The sequence below is a fragment of the Malaclemys terrapin genome, chromosome 10, assembly GCF_027887155.1.
Source record: "Malaclemys terrapin pileata isolate rMalTer1 chromosome 10, rMalTer1.hap1, whole genome shotgun sequence".
In the NCBI taxonomy this organism is placed as follows: domain Eukaryota; kingdom Metazoa; phylum Chordata; order Testudines; family Emydidae; genus Malaclemys; species Malaclemys terrapin.
In genome coordinates this window covers 84,957,572-84,980,685 of record NC_071514.1, presented here as the reverse complement: position 1 = coordinate 84,980,685, position 23,114 = coordinate 84,957,572, and the positions used below count along the sequence as shown (strand labels likewise).

The 23,114-nt window shown below is 45.1% G+C and overlaps 2 protein-coding genes across 2 annotated transcripts; one reads left to right on the top strand and one right to left on the bottom strand.

Annotated features, from left to right (window-relative positions):
• Positions 1-1,658: 1,658 nt before the first annotated feature.
• E4F1 (E4F transcription factor 1) lies at positions 1,659-17,302 on the bottom strand. The gene is made up of 14 exons (XM_054043174.1): positions 17,052-17,302; positions 14,668-14,819; positions 14,473-14,572; positions 12,800-13,005; positions 12,033-12,153; positions 11,546-11,698; positions 10,863-11,026; positions 9,700-9,927; positions 9,288-9,390; positions 8,071-8,288; positions 7,054-7,252; positions 5,061-5,221; positions 4,592-4,654; positions 1,659-2,983 (listed from the first exon to the last, which is right to left on the bottom strand). The coding sequence occupies exons 1-14, from the start codon at positions 17,206-17,208 to the stop codon at positions 2,636-2,638; spliced, it is 2,373 nt and encodes a 790-aa protein (XP_053899149.1). The 5' UTR covers positions 17,209-17,302; the 3' UTR covers positions 1,659-2,635.
• Positions 17,303-17,828: 526 nt separating this feature from the next.
• On the top strand, positions 17,829-23,114 carry PGP (phosphoglycolate phosphatase). Its single transcript, XM_054043178.1, has 2 exons — positions 17,829-18,444; positions 20,693-23,114. Exons 1-2 carry the CDS (start codon positions 17,829-17,831, stop codon positions 21,016-21,018), a joined length of 942 nt encoding a protein of 313 aa, XP_053899153.1. The 3' UTR covers positions 21,019-23,114.

The window sequence follows — 23,114 nt, the reverse complement described above, 5'->3', positions numbered from 1 at the left end:
TTAGATGCTATCCATGACAGTTGTTTAATTTCATTTGATTTTATGAACTTTAAGTTAATCCTCTTTACACATCACCAGTGGTTATAGGAGGGTTTTACAGGTACTAAGAAGCTGTGAGAATGGTCTCCTTTGGCTTACTAAGCCAAATGTTTCCCTGGCTGTACTTGTGATGGATACCCATTGTGAAGTAGATCTGTAATCTGTAGAAAGTAGAATGTGTCCCTGTAAAATTAGGATAAACTTTCCTAAGAGGGGTGCTGGTTTATCATGAAAATTCTTTCGAGCAGGGACCATCTTTGTGTGTGTGTATACAAGGTACCTACAGCCATGAGGCCCTCACCCTTAACTAGGGCTCCTAGGTGATACAGTAAAAGAAATACTAAACGGGTGACAGAACCCTACCTCATGATGAAGAGTATGCCTGCTAAAACAGTCTTGTGAAAACTATTAATCCCTTCTTGTCATGAAAGATTCATTTGCATGAATAAAAAAATATAAATGCTGCCTATATAATCTACCTGTAAACATAAGTAGTTTCACTCTGTTTTTTACATAAAGCAGTAACTTAAAAAAATATAAAGATGTATCATTTCATCCAGGAAACAGTGTTAGTTTGGATCTTCCCTTCAATGCTCTTTGCAATGGAAGAGCCTATAGGAAGAGCATGTGTACGCAGGTGGTGACACAGGCTGAGACTTGATGTTTCAATGCCTCAATTTGACACTATGCCCTTATTTTCAGAAACTGCTGAGTTTCTGTCCTCTGCAAATCAAACCCCATTAGAGGTATCTTAAGTTGCTCATTGAAAATTACTAGTCACTTCTGAAAACTCTGGTGACAGAATTTAGGTAGAGTTGCTTTGCATATGTAAATGTAGGACTTTCCTATAGAAAAGTATGCATGTTTTTTGTTTTGTTTTAAATCTTCTCTGAGGCTTTGGAATTGTGGCTACTTAGCCACCATTACTATTGCAGAGTCCCAAAATGAGTGTGGAATTCATGTTGTAAAACTCAAGAGATTTGAATTCTGGCAGAGTTGATGCATGATATAAGCTGGGTGGATGGGCACATATTTAATTATTCATGAATCACTTGTCTTCATCCCAAGCTCACCTTGAGTGGCAGTGAGAGGATGACAGGTACAGGTCTAAGCCCCATTTTAAGTCCATTAACTCAGTTTTTGGCCCCCCCCCTTTTTTTTTTTTTTATCCCTGGAGCCATAATAGGTCAAATTACAGGTTGGTTAAAAGTGGTAGGGGGAAGATTGCACTGCCCTTGGTTGTGCTAGGGTTATACAAAGGAACCCAGGCCCAGCTCCACTAAGATATTTACTTCCATGGGTTTCATTGGAAGTTAGGAGTCTAAATACCATCATGGATCTGAGCCATAGGGTCTAGAACATTAAGCTAATTACCCTGGGGGGGAGGAGTGAATAAAACAGGAGGTGGCCTTCTGAAGCCCTAGTTTTGTTTGAAACCTATGAGGGATTGTGCCACCAGGACTTCAGGCACTAAGTTGAAGACAAGTTCAAATCACCCTCAGTGAATATTTTTTTAAAGTTGTACATTTAGGGGGGGAAATGTCCCCTTCTCCTTGCAGAGATTCTTCGGGGTAGTTCTGGTGATCAGTTCACTAGAGGAGACATACTAGAACTATAAAGAACTTTAAATATTTTATTTTTTAAAAAATGTATTCTATTTACAATTTGCAAGTAAAAATCTGTATACGGTTAAAAAAGAATCTTGTACAATATGGCTTCACACATGAAAAGGTTAGCTCTGAGTAGCCACCTGTGGAGCATTGCAAAGCTATGATGCATTCTGTCAGAGTTCTTTATATAAAAGGCTATTGTCTGTGATAGAAATAAACCTACATTACTATGCCTTAGAGGATTAAAGTAGTGTGGCTGGAAGGCATGAAACCATGGTCTTTCATCAGTGGTAAATTTGCCCAGAAACTCTTCAGTTATTTATGAATCTGGTTCTCTCAGAGCAAGACAGCTTCCATTTAAGTTGAGACTTAAATACCAGAACACTGTCCCATGGTTTGAGGTAAATGCTTTGCAAAGGATATTCCTTTATTGGAGGCAGCTGTACAAAAAGTTAGACGGTCTGAATTAAGACTGTTAGTCACTTATTGCACCTTAAAGCTAGGCAGAGGTCTTTATAGTACTGGCATTTTCATTTTAAAACAAAGATGTATAATGTCTTAATTTATACCACTTTCAGTTTATAAAGTGTTGCCTTATATATTTAACAAGTTTCTCTCCTGCTCCCAAGCAACTGGAATAGCAAACTTTTAGTGCTGAGTGAGCCTGTTTCCTGCCCTGGTGGAAAAACACTTGTTTCTAAGGCAGCGGTGGGCAACCTGCGGCCTGTCAGGGTAATCTGCTGGTGTGCTGTGAGACAGTTCGTTTACATTGACTGTCCATGGTTCGCTGTTCCCAGCCAATGGGAGCTGTGGGAAGCCACAGGGACATGCTGGGTGTCACTTCCCGCAGCTCCCATTGGCTGGGAATGGAGAACCACGCACAGTCAATGTAAATGAACTGTCTCGCGGCCTGCCAGGGGATTACCCTAATGGGGTGCTGGTTGCCCACCACTGCTTTAAGGTCTGCCATTCACTATGTGTGGCCCCTAGACAATCACTGTCTGAACTTCCACCTCCCCTTCCTGGGAGGCTATCACAAACTCTCCTACGTGCTCCATTATTTCAATATCCTCTGATGCAACCATTGTCACAGTTGCTTCTTCTGTCTCAATGCTACCCTCTGTCGTCAGTACAGCTCCTTCGCCAATTGCCGAAGCCAGTGTCATGGCAACCTGCTCTGTAAGACTTTCTGGTGTTGCTATGGTGATAGTGTCTGCAGTGTCAGTAGTTACTTCAGAGTTTTCTGCCACTGTAACGTTCTGCACGATGATCTGGTGGCCAGAGTTTGCTTGATTTACTATTTGCTGCACGACCTTCATAATGTGACTGTCAACCTAAGTTAAGAAAAAAGTTATTTATTTTTTTATCATTAATAATCCAACAATTCCTCTTGTTCAGTGTATTGTGCTTACTACTGCCCTGCTACAACTGTAACTGCAGTCTAATTGTTTGTATTACCTCACTAAAAACCTACTAAATAGGTTCAGATGAATTCAAATATTTATTGAAGGTATGGCATCTTAGTGAGTGAGATAGCTGGAGTACATCTCATCTCACTAGAGAACTGCTGGTATTTGAGAAAGCAGTTTGTATAATGAAGTCAAGACAAGTTATTTTTAAAAACTGTTTAAAACTAGCCTGAGGATGTCACACATTCAAGGTTTTTAAATACCAGAATGATGGCCTCAGTTTAACAACTTAAGAAAGATGAACCACAATTGTTTCTGATGTGTCCAGCAGGAGACTAGCCAACCTCTCACTTTAACTTTGCAGTTCCAACCAGGGAGCTGACCCAAACCTGAACACTGATTCAGAGGTTTTTTGAGTGAACTGGAACTGAACCCAAAAAAACCCCTAAACTGGTAACTCATTCCAAACAGGTTTGGTAATCAAATGCTGAGGGACGTCTCTGTAGTCTTTTGGGAGTGCTATGGAAGGGTACGTCTCTCTCTCTCTTCCAAACCTAGAGAGAGGGTGGGAGGTAGAGACACTGCACTTCCCAGGAAGCCAGTGGAAGAGAAGAATGGGAGAGAAGGGTTCTGGTATTGATAGTTCTCCTGGCTGTTATGCCTAGATAGGACTAGTTATGGGAAAGAACTACAACTTCCAGAACACCTCAACCACCTACTGAGAAGTGCTTGTTCCTCCTATGCAAGTCAGTGTAGAAAGGATGTTTTCTGGCCTGAAATTCATTTTGTACATAACATAAGAATGGCCGTATTGGGTCAGACCAAAAGGTCCATCTAGCCCAGTATCCTGTCTTCCAGCAGTGGCCAATGCCAGGTGCCCCAGAGGGAATGAACAGAACAGGGAATCAAGTGATCTATTCCCTGTTGTTTAGTCCCAGCTTCTGTAACCTTAAGTCAAATATGACTTACAGAGGTCTGGAGGATGTTGTACTAGTGAGTGCAAATAACTGGTTTAAAAATTTTTCTACAGTGAAAAATATTGTATTCTTTTGCTAGGAGTTACAGTGCAAGCAGAAGTGTGAGACATTAACCTACAGGAAACATATCTGAACTGCTTCAAACAGCTTCAAAGTAGTTCAGTAACGAGTTCAGCTATCATTTTACGTTAGTATTTAAACTGGAACCAAACTGCAGAGTTAAATATTGATGATTCCAACCAGAATTGAATCAAATTTAATCATTCGACTCCTTCATTCCAACTACGATTTTCTTTTAGTACACGTGGTGGCATTCTTAATTAAACTTACTGTTCTCTTAAGATCTTACAGTGTTATTGTGAAGTCGCCACTTATCCAATATGTACACTATTTTGTGCTGGGTCATAAAGCCCAGTCTGCAAAACTATATATTGGGGGGGGGGGAGGAGAGAGAAGGAGAGCTAGCTGGGTTTTGGTATACTTAGTGTGGCTTTCAGGCACTGTATGTTCATCTTAACAGTAGGGTCCGAAAGGAGCATCAAAACTGCCAGCCTACCTCATGTCTGGTTCCCTCTATTATTTCAGTAGCTTCACTGGTCTCCATGTCTTCAGTAGCAGTCTGGAAAGAGACAAAGCAAAAGATTGCTAAAGAATGCTATAATGGATCCTGTTTGTGAGAAGCGTCACCCCAGGAGCATGGGCTCCCTCCCACACTATTCTTCCTGTTCTCCCTCTGCTGCTACGACCTATATGTCTCCAGGAGGCAGTTGGATGTAGTTCCTGCCAGGCCCTATTAACACCAGTTACTCAGAAGTGATGCAGGGTGCGCCCCTCTTAGCAGAGACTCAGCATCCTTTCACCATAGCACCCTGGGGACTGATGGACTCTTCTCCCCTCTTTATTGCATTACAGGTGAGCAATGCACATTTAGTTACAGCACAGGTTTCAGTGGAACACAAGCCCTTCTTCCCGTCTCCCCTTCCTTATCCACTTGTTACTACCAGCCTGGTATAGTGGTTTATTACCTCAATGATGTATTCCTGAGTATCTGCCACCACTGAAGAAAATTCTACTAGAACAGTATGAGGATCTTCAGAAATAACTGTTGCCGCTAAGTTGTCAGCTGATTGACTTTCCTCAGAAACCATCACATCTTCAACCTCTTTCAATGCAAGAAGGCAACCACCTGAACGTTTCAGGAATGTGAGGAGAAACAAGGATTTTCATACCCAGAATCAAATGCTAGGTCCCACCTAATATTGTGTCAACCTAAGGAGACACTATGGGATACTGCTGGGTGGAAGCAGTTATGTAATCTTCCTCCCTACACCCAAGCTTTAGGCTCCAAGACGACTTGCTACATTGAGACTAGAATCCAGCCTCAACTTTAACCAATAATACAATGGAATTACTAGGAACATAAGCGTTTGAGTGCTTAAATCAAATAGTGGGCAAGACTTTCAAAGTCCTAAGTGTCTAAGAATAGACGGGTGAAAGTGGCCGCCGGTACCAGCCTGTGACGCAGCTGACGTTAAAGCGCTACTGTGACAGCGATTTAACATTGCTGCCCCTTTTGCCCCACCCTATCAGCAGTCCTGCCGGTAGGGACCCTATAGGCACAGCTGCCAACGGGGTGGGGGGAAGGGGCAATGACATTTAAGGAGGGTCCTTTGCCATGGCAGTGCTTTGTCATTGCCACTTTTGCCCCCTCCTGGGCCACTGCCAACAGGGGGAAAAGGGGCAGCTGCCCCGGGCCCAGCGATTTAAAAGGGCCCAGGGCTTGCAGCAGCAGCCAGAGCCCCAGGCGGCACGGGCCAGACAGCGCGGCTGGGTGAGGCTGACCCCCTGCCCTGCCCCTTTTGGGGGCCCAGAGCCAGGCCTCCATACCAGTAAGTGCTTAATGTTACTTTCACCCCTGAGAATAGACCCAAGATTCCTTGACATCCCTCAAGCAGCCAGGCCATTGTACCAGCATACAATTCAGCATATTTATATTCCTAGCAAAGCTGTAACTTTTCTCTAGAAGCATTACGTGCCAACATGATTTTAGAACACATTTAGTATAGATAACAAGAAGTAGTGTCTCTCAACCACAAGCTGATCCCATCAACCACATCAATATTTATTTGCAAGTGTTCTGAATATTAGTATTTGCCCAGCAGACCACAGCACACCCCTTTGTGGCATTTCACAGAAAAAGGCAGTAAGATAATGGACAATTTCACTTGTCAAGAAACCAAAAACAAATGTAGAGTAGTTACCTGCCACATTTAATTTTACAGAACACAAAATGTAAGCAACTGTTGGCACCTGGCACTTCTATTGTGTTTTAATCCTTTTTCTGTTGGGAGGCAGGTGAACTTGCATTAGTTTATGAAGACACCTGTTTTTTCTGGCCTCACCTAAAGCCTTGGAGAATGTAACAATTACAGGACAAAATAGCCAAACCCATATTGTGAGATTCAGGATGGAAACTGCATGGGAGAGAGGCTCTCTCCCCTTCCAAACACTGCATTTTACAGATCATGGAAGCTGGAGTTTGAAACGCAGATAGCTCAATGTTTTTGCCTCGGTCAGACTTAACACATCAATGATTTTGATTTCACCGATTTCCACTTTTCGTTATCGTGCTACTAGATGAATGGACCCGCTCTTGTTATCCATAAACCAGTTCTCTTACTGATCAGAATTGCTTTTGGCTGGAAGGGTGAATGTAGAAGGGATTTGTTTAACAGTTTAAAGAATAAATGTTGCAGCTTTTAATGCCACTCAACTGCAGGGAAACAATCAACAGCTTACGGGAAAGGTAGCTAGAGCCCATTCAAACAAGACTGGTCTATCAGCCTCTGAATTTGCTTAGTGTGACTTGAGCAGGCCTTGCTGTCACACAGATCTGAGAAGTTTACTGTTTACACAGATTCTTACAAAATGATCACTAAGATTCAGCCATAGCAGGGCAGGTGGTCCAAATTAAGCCACAAGAGAATCCCACCGTAGACAGATGCCTCCCTATCTCACCTTTGGTTTTTAAGTGCCTGTTAAGAGTGCCATGCTCTGCGAACCCACGTCCACACTTGTAACATTTGTATGGCTTTTCGCCTGTGTGGTGACGGATGTGACGAACCAACGAGCCCTTCTCCCGAAAGCCTCGGTTGCAGAACTGGCAGATGTAGGGCTTCTCTTCCAAGTGAGTGCGGAAATGAACCTGCTGGGCATTCTGCAGCAGAAAGTGGATACGATGGAAGAGTGATAGGAACAAACCACTTAAACAGCCTCTCCCAGGGAGTATTATAGCTCTGACTTTGGAGCAGACACCCCTTTGAGCTTTTCTTGCCACCAAGGCAGGAATATTCCTCTGCCACAGATACTACAGATTATTCCTGAACAGGGAAACAGGTCCCACTATTTCCCTACTTAGAGATGAACTGCAAGGCCATTGTATCTAATGGTAGAGTCCAGGATCCTTTAGTTCTCCTGGAACAGCTGAAGATGGCTAACTAAAATAAAACCGACCAAAACTGCATTCCCTACAGTGCATGAGGAGTCCATTACAGAATGCCTGTGAGGCTGACGTTGGTTCAGTGTGCTAACTGCAGCCTATGCCTAGCACTTCAGAGGTAACTGCATCGTACCGTTTCTGAAGGCAAACTTCATTCCCCAGAGGTGATTAGCTCATGCTTGTACATAGCAACTGATATCTTTTAACTGTCATATTTGGCAAAGAAAAAGTCAGTTCACATAATGACTAATTTCCCCCCGCCCCCCACAAACCTGCTAAACTATTTGCCTTACCAATCCCCTGCAGCACAGGCAGTCCATCCAGAACAGGAGGGAATTTTCTCCAAAGCTTGTTTGAGTCTTACCCCTCACTTTAAGCCCCTCATTATTGTATCACTGGATCTTAAAAACAATTTTACCATTTTTTTTAAAGCGTTTGTCACTTCCCTGTTAGACAAAGCCTGTTAACTTTCCACAGAGCATGACTAGGGGGAGGAAAGATCTGCAGGCAAGTGTGTTTTGGAAAGAGGCACCTACCTTTGTTTTGTATCTCTTGCCACACTTTGGACAGGAATATGGCCGCTCATCTGAGTGCACCCTCTTGTGTCCCTTCACATGCGCGATGGTCTTGTAGAGTTTGCCACACTCACCACAACGGAAGCGCCGCTCATTGACATGCACTTCCTGGTGCTTTTTCAGCAGGTAGCCTTTCATGAACTCTTTACCACACTCCTCGCATTTAAATACTTTGTAACCTAGAGGGAGACATATTTTAGACCATAGGCAACAGCAGCACAAAGGAATTCTGAAACTGTTATTGCACCAAAGTAATAACGCTGTTATAGCATGTCTGACCAGAGGGACTAGATGGCACAGGGGAGTTAATGTAAGATGATGTGGTGCTTCTCCCCTTCAGAGCCCTGGTTCAAAGACCAGGTTGATAATGGCTCTGTTGGTACTATTGAATGGCTCTTTTGTGTCTTACATGAAACAGGTCTTGTCTCAAACCAGTTCCCAGTATTTCTGCCCACATCAAAGATCACCACAATTCGCACTTGTCAGCGGCATCAGAGCCAAGACGACTGAAGTCCATCTGTCCCCCCATCTTTAGTAGCACTCCCTCCACAGCAAGGCAATGTGCAGGCATGTAGCGAGAACGTCTGTCCTGGTGCTAACTGTGCTGTACCTTTTATGTGGCTAAAATGAAAGACTTTATGCAGAAGGCCATTCTTGTACCCTCCTTGGAGTCTAGTGGTGAAGAGAGCGAATGATTTTTCCAATACAAGCATTAACAATGGATAATAAATATGGGGTCTTCTCCATTCTCTCATAATTCTATTGGCTGCCTATTCTTACAGGATCCAGCTCAAAATTGTACTTGTTTGCTTGTAAAGCATGTCAAGGAGCTGTTCCAGCCACTCACAGATCTGGTCTCTCTTCAATCTTTTCCCTGCTCATCTAGAATCCAGCTCTCATGTTCCTTCCACGCAGACTTCCCCCCACTAGTGCAAAAGCCTTCACTTCTGCAGCTCCTGAAATATGGAGCTGCTTTTGCATTTTTTAACCTAGATTTTACATCACTTTCAGATCTCAGGGGAAGTCTCTTCTCAGTTGTTCTGACCTTAATTTCTCCGTTAGTGTTTTAAACGCTAATTGAATCTGCATGCAGTTGTGGGATAAAGTTTGCACAACAAATGCTACACAAAGAGTTCAGATATGTAAATTTTAGAGAACAGCATGTGCAGTAGGCTTACCTAAATGTCCTTTGATGTGTATTTCAAGGGAAACAGACCCACTGAAGACTTCACTACAGTGAGGGCAAACATAACTTTTGTATCCGTTTGTTTCTGTATCTGTCTATTGAAATTAAATATCATAATATAAGAATTCTGTATGGAAAAAGCACTAAGCTAAATGCGCTTTGATTTAAACACAAGAAAAATCAAGTTATCAAAGAAGCAGATGGTGCTGACACTGCAAGTTCTAACGCACAAAAAATATTACACTCTGCTGGTACTATGCTGATACATAGTGCACAAATATTAGAAGTGTAGATACACTGAAGCCAATGCCTAAGGTGATCACATGTGATTCCTAACAGCCCATGTACTTCCTATAGAAAAGAAAATATAAGCTAATTGATAAAAGCGCATGATGCAAACATACAGTCTCTACTTGCTCTACTTCAACACACTGTTCCCCACACTGCTCTTCTTCCGCTTCCATCTCTTCGTTTTCTAGTTCTTCTGTAGCAGCCACACCAGGTTCATCTGATTTTTGCATCTCCTCCACAGTGACTTTTTCTATCACAATCCCAGAATTCCTCATGGCCTGCCTCAGCAAATTCTCATTGTTCACTTCCCATTCACATGGTAGTTCCTTGGGATTTGATGGCTAAAGAAAATCAAATAGATAACAACAGCAGATTTGAAGTCAGCCTTTTAGACAACAGAACTCTGTGTATTCCAGTGCTTGTCACCAGGGTGACCGGTTCTGTGATCTCAGATACCAGAAAGCAAAAGAGATGTGTCTGCTTTGGAGAAGTCCTAGAGCTTGAGAAACTGGAGTTGAAGGGATACTTTCTAGCCCTTCACTTGGAGTCTAACCTCAGGGAGTGGCCATAAAATATGGCCATTTTAGGTCACTCAAGTATAATACCAGACATCACTGATCCCATACAGATACATGACAGATCACTTCGATTTCACAACAGAGACTGTAAACTCAGCTACCAGATGCTCTAGTATGGCCTTTTCAGGTAACCTACACAGCCATTTATTTTCTCTGAACTTGCAGGCTATTTTCCTATGTGCTTTTGAGATCAGTTTCACAGCCTGGACAGGAAAAGCATCCTCACCCTTATTTACACCTGGCTTATTAGCTTCTTTTAAGTTTCATAGTCACATCAAAGTTAAGATGTTAGTAAATAAGACATTAGTAGCACCACAGACTTTTGTTTCTCCCCAAGCAAGAGAATATATTGACAACCAGATGCCCTACCATTGTCAGTCCTGTAAAGAACCAGTCAGCAGCATGAGCTGTGTGATATTTTCAAATGAGTTTAAAATGTTTGCCATCTAGTGTTGGAACTGAAGTTCTACAGGAAAGGTAGCTACTGAACATAACAGAATTAAAATTATGTCTATACAAGCCCTTGGCAGACCTTCCTGAGTAAGTCCTCTCCATTTGAGTGTGTCCTTGGAACTGATGGTAAGGGGAATTTAAGTGAGCAATGCTGCCTTCCAACTCAAGAGCCCCGACCAAGGAATAGCAATTCTGCTTCTTTGCATAAAATATGTGAAGGGTATCCAACGGAAACAAACACTCACCTCTTGATCCAAGGATTTTGCATCAACAACAGGAAGCTCCTGCATTTGGACATGGACTTCGTGCAGGACATTGCCTTTTGCATCTGTTAATAGGTGAATCACAGGAGTCTCAATGGATTCGCTTGCTATAGGTGAAACAGCCTCTGTGTTTGAACTACAAGATTCTTCAAGAAAAGAAGCACAGGATTAAACAACCAGTCTAGTTCTGAGTGTGAAGCTAAACCCTATTTACAGCCACTTGACTTAATTCTACTTCAGTGTGTATCTAGAAATATTAACCTCTGGCTGAAGGACTGCTTTTTTGCATTTACCATGTGTAATCCTTTTCAAGCATTGTTCCATACAATGACATCCAGCATTTTGCTGATAGATAAATTTCAACACTCATTTCCATGTCAATTTTGTGATTATAATGGTCTTGGTGCCAGATTCTCAAATAAATCTTTCAATCTATGATCCGTATTTACTCATCCATGGCATGCCTCTGTCCATGATCACTCTGGATTGACAGGTTGGCTACCTGTCCAGAGGTAGTTGTTTCTTTCTAGAGAATGGGAGCCAGATGCCACACACTACACTACACATACACACAAAATATGGAGGAAAATGTCATTTGGATGCCAGGAATGTCACGTGACCTACACTTTGTTTGATGCATGACATACATTTGCTATTTCACTGACCTGTTGGCAATTCATCTTTGCTAACAACTATTTCTTTGCTCATGTTGAAACGGATTTTTTCGGTGCAAGGTGTCAAAGATTTCAGATGCCGTGTCAAAGCTCCTGATTCCCTGAAGCTTTTCCCACACTTCTTGCATTTGTAAGGTCGCTCATCTTGACAAAGTAAGAGAAAGCATGAATCATTACATCAAACAAATTCTATTGACGCCATCCAAGAGTTTTCACTTGATCAAACATACTTTGAATACAGCTCTTCCCAACCTTTTGGAGCAAGTTTAATTGCCTGTGCCCACTACCTTCCATCCAATTACATGCACTATCTGTAACGGCACGAGTTTTTGAAACAGGGATTTAGACTGCACTCAGCTCAGTGCAAGGTGGAAAACAGTGGAGCATTTCAGCTCATCACTTAAGGCAAGATGGAGGAGCCAAGTACAGCCCAGTCCAGCAATTAGGAACCACTATACTAAAACAGAGAGCATCTTACCTGTGTGACGCCGGTGGTGTCGAATGAGAGACCCCTTTGTCCTAAATGATGTTCCACATAATTTACATTCATAGTCCTTCCTGCTACTATGAGTGATCATGTGAGCTTTAAGGATACTGGCCTAGAAAATGAGTTGATTTTTAAAAAATTGGTAGAAATGCTCCTTTATTAATGGTTTTACATTTCAACAAAATCAAAGACATTCAAGAACACTCACACTATTAATCAAAAATGTAACTGTAGAACTGCTAGAATGTTGACAAAAAGCACAAAGTTCCAGCCATTACCAGGATTAAAGAAGTGCCTGTATTATTAAATTTACAAGTGAAGATAATGGACATGTTGGAATACAGCCTAATGCAAAACTACATAAGTTATATAAGCCTTCCTGCTTCAGGGCTTAAGCCGATTACTACAGTTAAGAAGCAGCTTCACCTGCAGATTATTCCATGATTGTCCATTATAGAGGTTTCACACTTTCCTCACTGGCCACTATCAGAGACAGGGTACCAGATAAAGATAATAGTCCACTGGTGTGATCGAGTATGGCAGTTCCTTTTAGACAGCAATTAAAGCTTTATCACGAATGTCCGATTTGACTGACTGGCACTAGTTTTGAAATGAGGTCAATCTCCAAATAAGATAATGTATTAGGAAATGAGTTTTCTATCGAGTCTGAAGAGATCATGATGCACAACTGTCCTAAAAGATTTGATAATATGAACATTATCAAAGTAAATTGTAAAGCTACCAGCTCCATAACTTACTGTTTTAAACGTCTTGTGGCATAACTCACACACATATCGACCTTCTTTATTAACCAGCAGCTTAACCCTGATCAGCTCTGTGGAGCCATCTTGTTCCATGTCATCGGGACTGCCCTGCCCTTCAGTGATCTCACCATCAATCTGGCCATTTGGGTTTTCAAAAACTTGTTCTCCTGTGACAATGACTTCTTTGATGTGCCCACTACCTGGGAAAATGATATGAAGACAGCTACTTTCTTTACATAACACAGGTTCACATGACTCAATGGAGTCAATCTTTTAGGATATCAAGTCGTGGAAAGAAAAGAGAAGCAGGTGACCAAACACAAATGGTATATGCCAAAGTCAATATTGACTGATTATGGAACTCTTTATTGCGTTTTCAAAGTCATGCTAAAGGTGTTAGAGCTCAGGATGGATGTTCTTTGAAGTGGAGTTTTAAATCTAAATAAAATACATAATAAATATACTCAAGTTAGAGTTGGAAAGGCGCCTTGCAGGATTTCCACTCATCATGATAGTTGTGGAGATTTAGCATGCTCCCTCCTTAGTTCTACCAAGCCCAGAGCTCAGGAGCCCCACACAGATCCCTATGTGAGACAATGTGTTAGACTGTCAACCACCAGACTAGTCAACAAGGCCTTTAATCTGCAGAGATGTCCTCTCACATAACCTTTGAAAGTAAATACCACAAACATTTGAGTTGGAAGGGACCTGTAACTAGGTGGTCTGGTCAATTCCCCTGCAGCATGGATTTATTTTGTACAGAAAACAGGCAATACAGTGCAAGCCAAAATCAGTTACACTGCGGAGACACTAAAACAAAACGTTGTACCTCTGCCAAACCACATTAGACAGGGATGCAGTGATTATGGACTAAATGGAAGACTGACAGGGAAAGAGTTCATTTAAAACTTTCTAACTGGGTACAGCTTCAACAGAAAAAAGTATTTTGTAATTTATGTTTTTTCTAGAGGACCTATCAATTTACTAAAATGAATACATGCAGAAATGAATAATGGAAGTAAGGTTTCAGAAACATTAAAGTCTTTATTTTAAAAAGAGAAAATATTTCCATTACTAATTATTATGGACATTGATTAATAATTTAATGTGACTTCATTTGAACTAAAATCTAAAATTCTATTGAGAAACCATATTCAGTTGCAGAGTTAACATCGCCAAACAAGGACCTACATACACAAGTTTATTCAATTACAATTTTTGCCTCCATTTTAGAATTCACTCCAGAAGATCCAAATTATTTCTAAAAGAGTCAAGGTCATTTTTGTGATGTACTAGAGAACTTCTATCCACAAAGCTTTCTTAGGAAGTGTACACATAGCAATTTTCAGACCAGAAGATGTGTGTATTAAAGTTATAACTCCCTAAAAACTGGAATTTGCAAAAGAAGCTATTAACTGAAAACTAGTATACATTTTCATTGCTTAAAAAGCACCTAAAATCTGTTTCTCCCCATATACACAACAGAGTGAAGCTAAAACAACTCTGACACCATACAGTATTGGCTATGAAATCAAATTCTTACAGAGCTAGTGAGGGCACAACTCAAATTTACAATGCAACTATCTGACTAACCTTTACAGTAAGGCAATAGACTAAATAATAGATTACTAAAGTAACATCAGTTACATAAAGACCTTGCAACTTACCTACTATAGAAGATGCATTACTGATTTCTTCTGCTATTGAAGATGCTTCAACAACTATATGAGCAACAGTTATGGACTCCTCAACAGAAGGAACAACCTCCTGTAACAGATGTTTTAGTAGGAAAAGTTAACATCGTATCTGATGTTCGCTTATGTTAGATTATTGTTCTAATTATTTTGAGACATGGCTGTCACCTTTTGTACTTCTTGGCTAGGAAGACTTGTTGATGTGGCAGTAATGGCTTCTTGAGTTCGTTGACAGATCTTTTGTAATTTGTGCTGTACAAATTCTTCCAAAGAGGTGAACTCAGAATGACAACGACCACACTTGTGAACATCATCTTCATCTGCAATTTAAAATGTAAGAAATTATTAGATTTGGAAGTTAACATACACGGTGTTTTAGACTGTATGACAATAGCCCTTTGCCACCCAGTCTACTAAATCTCCTACAATATGAAGAGAGGAAGTTGAAATTGGAGCGTGTAAGAATGAGGACTGTTTACCCATTAGATACATTTTTGCTCCTACAGCAGTATTTTCTTTTGGGGTCTGTAGAGGGCTGTGATGTTAATTTGCTTAAGGGGCAACACCGTGGCATTTATGCATCACAGGGACACGGGTTGGACAGGTCACAGCCAGCAGCAACAAGATAAGGAGCTCCAAGTTTGAAGACAAGTTACATAAACACTGTGCAGTCTTGCAAAAGGATCATGAACATTTACCAACTCAGACAACAGAGCAGAGGATGATATTAAAAAAGAAATCTAGTGACATGTTCCTTGCCCCCCCAAAAGTGGAGTTACTCATCCCCAAGAGAGTGAAAATTTACAAAGCTGCCTTACTACATAGCCCATTACAGCATCTCCCTCAATCAGCACTAATCCTCACTATCTGCCTAAGAAACCTGAAAAGGGATAGGAAGCCTTAATCAGGAAATAAAACCAAAGAGACAGCCTTTAGAAGAGGACTTTAAGGGTATGTCTTCTGCCGGATCGGCGGGCAGCGATGGATCCAGCAGGGATCAATTAAATCGACCCCCAAGCGCTCTCCTGACGACGCCTGTACTCCAGCTTGGGGAGAGGCCCAGGCAGACTTGACAGCAGTGGCAGCAGTCAACTCACCACAGTGAAGTCACCACAGTAAGTCGATACAAGTACGATCTAAGTACGTTGACTTCAGCTACATTATTCATGTAGTTGAAGTTGCGTAAATTAGATCGATCTCTTCCCCTCCCCCCCCCCCCCCCCAGTGTAGACCAGGCCCTAGAGCAGGGGCTCTCAAACTGGGGGTTGGGACCCCTCATGGGGTCGCAAGCTGTCAGCCTCCAGCCCAAACTCCGCTTTGGTGCCAGCATTTATAATGGTGTTAAATATATTTTTAAAAGTGCTATTAATGTATAAGGGGGGGGGGGGGGGGTCACACTCAGAAGCTTGCTATGTGAAAGGGGTCACCAGTACAAAAGTCTGAGAACCCCTGCCCTAGAGTCTAGAGCGGATTTCTCGGAACATAGCAATGGCCATACTGGATCAGACCTGAGATCCAGCTACTTCAGTATCCCATCCCTAACTGTGGCCAGCATCAGATCCTTCAGAGGAAGGGGTAAGAACACCTCAGCAGGCAAAGGTGAGATGATCCCCTGCCGCCCCCCCCCCCCCCCATTAGTTCTCAACCAGATTTCTACTAGTTAGAGATTAGTTTACACCATGAAGCATGAGGTTTAATATCCCTTCCAAATTTGTTGTTAGCATTAACTCACGTAACTCTGGACACTGTCATTCATACAAAGGTCCAGTCCTTTTTTTGGATTTGGCTAAATTCTTGTCCGCAACAGCTTCCTGTTGCAATGAATATGAATTTCCTGAAAAAATACTTCCTTTTTCCGTTTTGAATTAGCCATTTCTAAATTTTAATTGACTATTCTCTTGTTGTGGTGTATGACAGGGAGAACTGAAGTTCCCTATCTGCCCCTACTAGAACATTTCTCATTTTATCTACTTTTTTTATCATGTCCTCCTTTCTACGGGAAATTACCCCCAATTTTTTTCACTCTTTTTCGATGAGAGTTTTTCCAGGCCCCTCATCATTTCCATCACCCTTCTCTGCATCCCATCTAATTCTGCAACATCCTCTTGGAGATGGGTGACCAGGACTGCAGGCAATAGTCCAGCGGCTCTCAAACTTTTTGACTGGTGACCCCTTTCACATAGCAAATCTCTGAGTGCGACCCCCCTTATAAACTAAAAACAGTCTTTTTTAATATATTTAACCCCATTATAAATGCTGGAGGCAAAGCAGGGTTTGGGGTGGAGGTTGACAGCTCGCGACCCCCTGTGGGGTCCCGCCCCAGGCAAAGCCAGGTCCCCTCGCCGCCCTCTCTGGGCCCAGCGAGCCGACACAGCCCTGGGCCCTCGCGGCTCCCCGGTCACCAGCGGGGACCCGGGGGGCGGGGGCCCGGGGCGCGCGGGGATGCTGAGGCCGGGGCGGGCCAGGGGCGCTCTGGGGGCCCAGCGCTGACCGGGCCCGCGCCCCCCCCTCAGGCCCCGGCGCGGGGAGCGGGCCCGCCCCAGGCCCGTTACCTTCCTCGCTGAAGGGCGCCGGGAGGCTGAGAAAGGCGGTGGGGCCGGCGGGCGCCTGGGCCGGGCTGGAGGCGGCAGCCGCCGCCCCCTCCTGCTCCCCGGCCGCGGCTGCCGTAAGCCCCGCCGGCCCTGCGCTCGTTGCCATCACGGCCTCCATGTCGCAACGCGCCGCACCACCAAGATGGCGGCTTTACGGCCGTGTCGTCATAACAACGGGCCGCATGCCACAGGGAAGGGGAGGGGCGGGGCGGGGCGGAGCGGGGGTCCGGCAGGTAATGGGAGGGGGAGTGAGGAGCCCCGCGCAGGGGCTGCGCTCTGACCCACCACTCCTCTGACCCCTATGATCCCCCACTGACCCCTGACCCTCCGTGCCCTTCGTGAACCTGAGCGCTCAGGTGACCAGTTACCGCCCGGTGCAACGAGGGGGCGGGGCTCGGGTAGCCAATGGGCTGAGAAGAGGGTGTGTTACCCAATGAGAGGTAGGGGCGGGGCTGAGGGCCCGATCAGCATAGGTTACGGCACGATCGGGTCCCCGCGCGACAGGACCAAAGCGATGGGGCCCGTCACCCATTGGACTACGGAGTGGGCGGGACTCCATGCCCGCTCCCCCAACGAGCAACGGCGGGGGCGGGGCTCCCTTGGTACTTTGCCCAATGGGCAGACGCGTGGGCGGGGCTCCGCGCCCGGCGACCCAATAGTCGGCGGCCTGGGCGGGAGCCTGCGCCCAGCGCGCGCGCCGGCCGGCTGAGGTGAGCGGGTCAGTCAGTCAGTCAGACCATGGCGGAGCGCGCGGCGCGGCGGGGCCTGCGGCTGGAGCCGGCCGCGGCCCGGGAGGTGCTGGGCGCGGCGGACACGCTGCTGTTCGACTGCGACGGGGTGCTGTGGCGGGGCGACGCGGCGGTGGCGGGCGCGCCGGCCGTGCTGAGCCGCCTGCAGGCCCGGGCCAAGCGCCTCTGCTACGTCACCAACAACAGCAGCCGCACGCGGGACGCCTACGCCGAGAAGCTGCGGCGCCTGGGCTTCCCCGCGGCCGAGCCCCGCCAGGTCTTCGGCTCGGCCTACTGCGCCGCCCGCTACCTCAGCCAGGCCCTGCCGCCCGGCGCCGCCGCCTACGTGCTGGGCAGCCCCGCCCTCAGCGCCGAGCTGCGGGCCGTGGGCGTCCCGCACCTGGGGCCCGGCCCCGCCGCCCTGCCCGGGCCCGGCCCCGCCGACTGGAGCCGCGCCCCGCTGGATCCGTCCGTGCGCGCCGTGCTGGTGGGCTTCGACGAGCACTTCTGCTACGCCAAGCTGTGCCAGGCGCTGCGCTACCTGCTGCGGGGCGGCCCCGACTGCCTGCTGGTGGGCACCAACCGCGACCACCGCCTGCCGCTGGAGGGCGGCGCCGCCATCCCCGGTGCGTGGCTGGGGGGGCGGGCCTCCTGTCCCGCTCCTCGTGAGACGGGGGGGGGCGCGATGTGTCCCCTCAGGCCGCTCCCGCGGGAGGGGGGTCGGCCCTGGCCTCGGCCTGGAACATGGCTTTTTGCGTGGGTGGTTGGGGCTTGAAATAGCACCAAAAATATGTCCCCGTGGTGAGTTTAGTGCCAGGTCCCTGCAGCCCCTCGGCTGGCCAATGCACTGGTACTTGGAGTCACAGCTGTCACGCAGCTCTGTGCCCCATCCACAGTTCCCTTGGCCAGGTGATGTGCTGGCCCCCTTGGATCACAGCTGTCACACAGCTCTGTGCCCCATCCACAGTCCTCTTGGCCAGGTGATGTGCTGGCCCCCTTGGGTCACAGCTGTCACACAGCTCTGTGCCCCATCCACAGTCCTCTTGGCCAGGTGATGTGCTGGCCCCCTTGGGTCACAGCTGTCACACAGCTCTGTGCCCCATCCACAGTTCCCTTGGCCAGGTGATGTGCTGGCCTCCTTGGGTCACAGCTGTCACACAGCTCTGTGCCCCATCCACAGTCCTCTTGGCCAGGTGATGTGCTGGCCCCCTTGGGTCACAGCTGTCACACAGCTCTATGCCTGTCTGCAGTCTCCTTGGGCAGGCAATGTTGTGGCCCCTGATGTCACATCTGTTACTTTTCTGAGCCCCATCTGTAACCCCCTCGACCAGGTCATGTGCTGACGCTCAGAGCTGTTAGACAGCTCTGTGGCACATCCAGCCTACTTCACTCCAACATTGGAATGAGGAAAGGGCCATTCAGTTATTCTCCATATTCTTCCCCTGGAAGACCCTTTGTGGGTCCTACTCTAGATGTCCCTTTGCCCTGGCATCAACTCCTTTGCTCTCCAGCCCACCCCCAAGTTGTTGTGAGTGAAAAGTGCTTTCCTGAACAACATGCATCTCTCCTTCGCATTTTGTAGCTTCTTATTTAGTTTCTTCACCCTTCTTTCTTTGTTGCAAGAGGTATGGATGTGATGGCAGTACCTACAGCTTGTATGACTTTATGCTTCAATTGAATCTCCTCTGCTGTATTTTGTTAAAGAATATGGGGGGACACCTATGCTGCTTGCATATGGGCCTCTCGATGCCAGTACAAGTTTTGGGGACAGGTGTCTTTCCTGGATACAGTCCACTGATTACAGCTACGTAGAAACCAGCACTCTGATGCTAGGTGGTTGGGGACCGCACTGGCTCCATGGTTCAGGGCTGCCCTGTTCCCTAGTGGAGCCTGGATCTGTTGGGGCCAGTGGTCCCTAGCAGCCTGATCTCTATTGTTGAACACACAGGTAGAATCTTTCCAGTTCCAGTCAGAGCAAATGAGGCAATCTAAATCTGGAGTATTCTGGAATGTGAGAAGCTTGAGGGGTTTGACCCTGGCTGACTTGTGGCCTAAGTTCCCTCTAAGCTGCGTGGCCGCACAGCTGCCTATTAAGCCCCGCACAGGGGCTCCGGGCCGCGGGGAGAGGCGCCCCTCCCCGTTGGCCCCAGCGCAGGGGCTCCGAGCCGCAGCCAGGGGGGAAGGGCTGGGGGGAGTCCTCTCTCCCCACCACAGCCCCAGGGCAGCCTGAACCCTTCATCCCCGGCCCCACCCTAAACCCCGCAACCCCAGCCAGAGCCCTCACGCACCCCTGCCCCAGCCTCCCGCACTCTGAATCACTCGGCCCCACCCCCACCACATGAATTTTGTTATGTACACCAATATGAAGGTGATGTGTCACACATCACCTCCATATTGGTGCACATAACAAAATTCATTCCACATGTGGATGTAAAAAATTTGAGGGAACACTGCCTGTGGCCTTCATTTCACCTGTTCAGTCACAGAACTGGATTTTCTAGAAAAACCTTTACTCTAAACCCTCTTCTGTTGCAGTAACATGCAAGCACCCCACCCTTTGCAGCCGACTGGGGATCTGGTGGAATGCAGGCACAGCCGTGAGGTCTGCAATCATTCTGCATGGCTTCGCTGGCGGGGTAGCTCCGCAACCCCCTCTTAGTTATTGCAAATTAAAATATTTTATAAAATGAGAGGGAGGGGTTGGACTTCCCTACTCTGCCTTAATCTGCACCAGGCAAGCTGCCTCTTGCCCATTATTAGGTCTTTAATACTGTGGGGTTACACTTCTGAAGTACCATGCAGTGCAGCACTGGCTCATCTGGGTACCACAAGTCCTGTCCTATATTTCACTTAACTTTTCTCTTCTGCCTTTAGGGACTGGCTGTCTTGTGAAAGCAGTGGAGATGGCAGCAGAACGTGAGGCGTTCATCATAGGCAAGCCCAGCCGATACATTTTCGACTGCTTGACGAGCGAGTTCAAGATCGATCCCGCTCGTACCATCATGGTGGGAGATCGACTGGACACAGACATCCTTATGGGCAATAACTGCGGCCTCACCACCCTTTTGACTCTCACTGGAGTCACTACCCTGGAAGAAGTCAAAGGTCACCAGGAGAGTGACTGCCCTTCCAGGAAAAGCCTGGTTCCTGATTACTATGTTGATAGTATAGCTGACCTTCTTCCTGCACTTGAGGATTAAAATAGCAAAAAATCTCTCCAGCTCCTGAAAAGGTACCCACGTTAGTGAAGGGCAGTAGCTAATATCACCACTCATTACTTTAATACACACATGCAGTGTGACACCACTTGCAATTGCAAACGGTTAGCTTTTAACCTTCAATTTGAGTCCTACGATAATCTTGTTTACAAATCTTGTTTTTAAAATGCACTTTGAAATGAAGAGGTAACCCAGTCTTCTTGTGGTTTTTAAAGCCAACAAGTACATCAAAATGTTTGCAATATGAGGTGTCAGGGTATTGTTTTGCTGGACTGGGTTAAGGAAAATAGAATAGATTTAAAAAAACAAACCAACCTTGCGGTATGTTTTGATGGACAAACCGTAGCTCAGACTTGATTATTCAGGGAATTAACTCTTTGGTATAGCTGTCTAATGGCTCTCTTCTCCTATGCTTGCACAGGCTGGCTCAGTTAGAATTTGGTCCCATGCTGGATTCTTGATGCTTACTCAGGTCCTGTTCTAGATGTGCAGCCTATTGCAGGTGTAACTTCAAGGGAGAGCAATTCAAATATCTGTCCTGTATTTGATCATATAAATTGCAGTTGTGATACAAACTGGACCGGTTCTACATGCAAAGTATATTAATGGTATCTTCTGTATGTTGTATTTGTCCAAATATTGGATTTATATGTAAAGTATGTGTGGTATATAAAGTAATTACCCTGACTGACACTAAATATATATCAGAGATGTATTTAAAGTATACAGTAAACATAATATATTGAGACTTTATCTTGTTTCCCAAAAGGAAGGATATGAGGAATGTTCTTCACTCTTTATTAAGGATTAATTTTTAAAGGCACTTGCATACTAATGAGATAATGCCGTAAGTGTAATCACACAGAACTGTCCTACATTAATACCATTTGCAAGAAAGAATTATATCAACCGATTAAAAAATATATATATATATAGTTGTGCCCATCCTTAGAACTCCCCAGTCCCTCAATATCAAAACAAATGTTTGCCTGGGCTTCAGCTGTGTAAACTCTAAATCTGCTGCTCCTTTGAGGAATCTGTATAGTACACGGTGTCTATATATTACTCCCTGGGCTTATTTTGTGTGGAATGGTGGTTAAGTACTGGAACAGCATGGTGCTTCCTTTACATTTCCGATGTTAATACCTTCCTTGCAGAGCTGGTGTGAGGGCCTGACACCAGCTACTTGCCTAGGTAAGAATGAATGCTCAGGTTATTTTGCTTCGCAACTTTAAAATAGGCCTCCAGATAGCTTTTGTTCTTGCTGCACTAACCTCCACAATGAATATTTTAAGCTTTTGTGTTTAAAAAATAACTCAAGTAATCAGATATGCAAATTGCATGTTCCGTTATTCCACAGAAGTTCTATTGGTAATTGAAGGAGAGTCTGTGTTTTAATTTCTCTCTCATTGTTCAGTTTGAACAAGTCTGGCAGTGTATTAGTGCCATTTCCTCGTACTTAAACACTTGAAACACATAAATGTATCATCTTGTTCATACAGCAATAATTGTGCAGTTCATAATATCTTTCAGTGTTACCAGGTTATGAGCTGAAAAAACACTTACAAAAGGTTAGTTATAAATTAATGTCAGCATTCATCTGTAACTCTGGAAGTGTGCAAGAGGCATTAGTCATATCTCTACCCTTTATTATGTCTCCTTTGTAAGCCTCAAAAGGCTTCTAGCTGAAATGCCTGTGTCATGTAGAATTTGTTCTTGACACTAGTTAATGTAGAATTGGACATAGTGGGTTCATTGCAGTTAGGGAAGACTTCAGATACAATATGTTCTTTGATTTATTTTCGAGACTTGTACTTATCAAATTCTATAGAGATTCAGGAAAATGTTAAGTAAAGGAGTAAATATCAGTGTCGTATTAAACCATGTAACAGCTGCACATTATCCCTGTTGAGAACTACACCTATACAATGGCACCATTACCTCTATTCATTCTGTCTTTCCCTAAGTATTGTGGAACTGTATTGGTGAAAGCATTTATTATGCTTCAAGAGTCTCCATATAAATTTTGTTGGAGTTGTCAATACTATACTTGAATTTACATTAAACTTACAAACCTG